The sequence below is a fragment of the Pagrus major genome, chromosome 10, assembly GCF_040436345.1.
Source record: "Pagrus major chromosome 10, Pma_NU_1.0".
NCBI lineage: Eukaryota > Metazoa > Chordata > Actinopteri > Spariformes > Sparidae > Pagrus > Pagrus major.
This window is the reverse complement of record NC_133224.1, coordinates 13,278,483-13,280,426: the sequence shown is the minus strand read 5'-3', so window position 1 is coordinate 13,280,426 and position 1,944 is coordinate 13,278,483. Positions and strand designations below refer to the sequence as shown.

General features: G+C 46.7%; 1 protein-coding gene across 1 annotated transcript; it reads right to left on the bottom strand.

The window, feature by feature from the left end:
- Positions 1-929: 929 nt before the first annotated feature.
- On the bottom strand, positions 930-1,664 carry LOC141003328 (leucine-rich melanocyte differentiation-associated protein-like). The gene is made up of 3 exons (XM_073474652.1): positions 1,501-1,664; positions 1,092-1,274; positions 930-1,011 (listed from the first exon to the last, which is right to left on the bottom strand). The coding sequence occupies exons 1-3, from the start codon at positions 1,662-1,664 to the stop codon at positions 930-932; spliced, it is 429 nt and encodes a 142-aa protein (XP_073330753.1).
- Positions 1,665-1,944: the final 280 nt, after the last annotated feature.

Here is a 1,944-nt window from a genome sequence, read left to right as displayed (position 1 = left end):
GCTAGTCCTTGACATGCCAAATATTGGACAGAAGAAAAAATACTTAACAACGCAGTTCGTGCTTCAGCCATTTGCTTTTGCTTGGCGGCAGAGAGAGCATTTGCAACATTAACTCGATGGACATTTGACTTCTCGTGGCAGCGAAATCTTTCTATTGCTTTGCCCCAGCTGCAAAAGCCATCTTTCACAAAAGCCTTGTAAGAATCCATCTCATGTCCTCCTGTACATGGTAACGGGGCATGCATTTTGTCGGCAGCAGAGCACACTTCACAGAACACTTTGTTATTTAATGCGTCATATGTAATCCACGGGAATTTTGTTTTCCAGCTGGCCTGGTACTTTCGTCCCTGCTGACACTTTCTGCTGTCCCTTTCACCGCCGCTGATGCTGCTGCTGCTACCGTCGCCCCCGCCGCCGCCACCGCCGCCACCGCCGCCGCCGCCGCTGCTGCTGCTACCGCCGCCACCGCTGCTGGGGGCATTGGTGGTTGTAGACGCAGTTCCACTTAGTTTTCTTATAACAAACTTGTCCATTTTTACCCGCCGATACGCAGCCAACCTTCACATTTTGCTGTGTGTGTGTACGTGAAGGCCTCTTGTTTAGCTGCAGCCAAATCCGATCATCCGATTGGTTACGTGACTACGCTAACGTGTACACGCACAGAGCTGCAATGATTTTGATTGGATAATACGATTTAAGTAAATGCAGTTCATTTTAAAGATACAGTTTCACCACAAGTTTCAATCATTCACTCTTTTTATTTTATTTTTTATTTTTATTTTTTTGATCGACCATCCCGATTGGCCAGTGGGTGCTCAGCGTTGCCAGTGGGTGCTCGAGCACCGGAGCACCCACGGGATCGGCGCCTATGGTAACAGGCCTACCACAGGGAAACACTGGGAGGGGCTAAGAAGATGTCTGAAGGATTCTCACCTGTAGTCTTTGTACTGGGTCAGACTTCCTCCGTTGAAATAGCTAGGTGCTGCCTCATTGTTCATCATACTGAGGATCCTGTATACGAAAGGAATATGGAAGAATAAAACAGATGATCACGGTCATACGCTGTATCTGCAGTTCCTCCACAGACTCACTTTATATTTGGGAACTTTCGTCGGAGTTCTTCCACAAACACGGGCAGGTTGTTGATCTTGTTCTTGTTGACGCACAGGGTGGTGACGCTGGGCATGTAGGGGAACTTGATGTGAGAGGTGTAGTTGTTACAGTCCAGGATCAGAGTGCTCAGCTTCTCCAGCTGACCCAGCAGAGCCGGGTTCCAATAGGGATTGAATGAAGGAGAACACAGCCAACTCAACCTGCTCATGTTTGTCGGTCACTGACCACATGAGCATCAATACACTGTGTAAATGTATGAACATGTATGAGCATTAAATGACATATGTGCAGCTAATCTCAGCACTGACTCGGTTTGTGAGGCCATGGAGGGACACTTAAGTAAGTTAGTGCTTCTTATTGACTGTGAAGTTATTTAGAGAAGGATACTCATCCAGCAGATTGAAGCTGAGGTCCAGCACCTCCAGTGTTTCTGTCTGTGTTAGGATGGTGTCATAAGGGATCTCCATCAGGCCCTGGTAAGCAAAAGAAAGCCACTGAAAGCTCGAGGCGTGGCTGGGCTGACTGTGTTGGCCTGAGGTAAGATGATCCATGACAGATCCCTCTGCACTGTGACCTCTTTAAACCCACTTGTAGAGATGGAGATCAGGAGAGACGTCAGATGATTATGTCATGATCAAACCTAAACCACAAAAAAAATAAATGGTAAAGAGAGAAAGAGATGACACTGTAGGCTGATTACAACTAACACATGGCACAGTTTATTCTACAGGCTTACAGGGGCTACACTCACCGATGTTAGCTGCATTTACATGGACCCTAATATTCCAGTAATAATCAGGATAAACAACCAATCAGAATAAAAATGCTTCC

Coding starts and splice junctions, on each gene's coding strand:
- LOC141003328 (XM_073474652.1), bottom strand. CDS start 1,664: ATGGATCATCTTACCTCAGGCCAACACAGTCAGCCCAGCCACGCCTCG. Junction 1,275..1,500: donor AGCTTCAATCTGCTGGATGA/GTATCCTTCTCT, acceptor CAATCCCTATTG/GAACCCGGCTCTGCTGGGTC. Junction 1,012..1,091: donor CGAAAGTTCCCAAATATAAA/GTGAGTCTGTGG, acceptor TTTCGTATACAG/GATCCTCAGTATGATGAACA.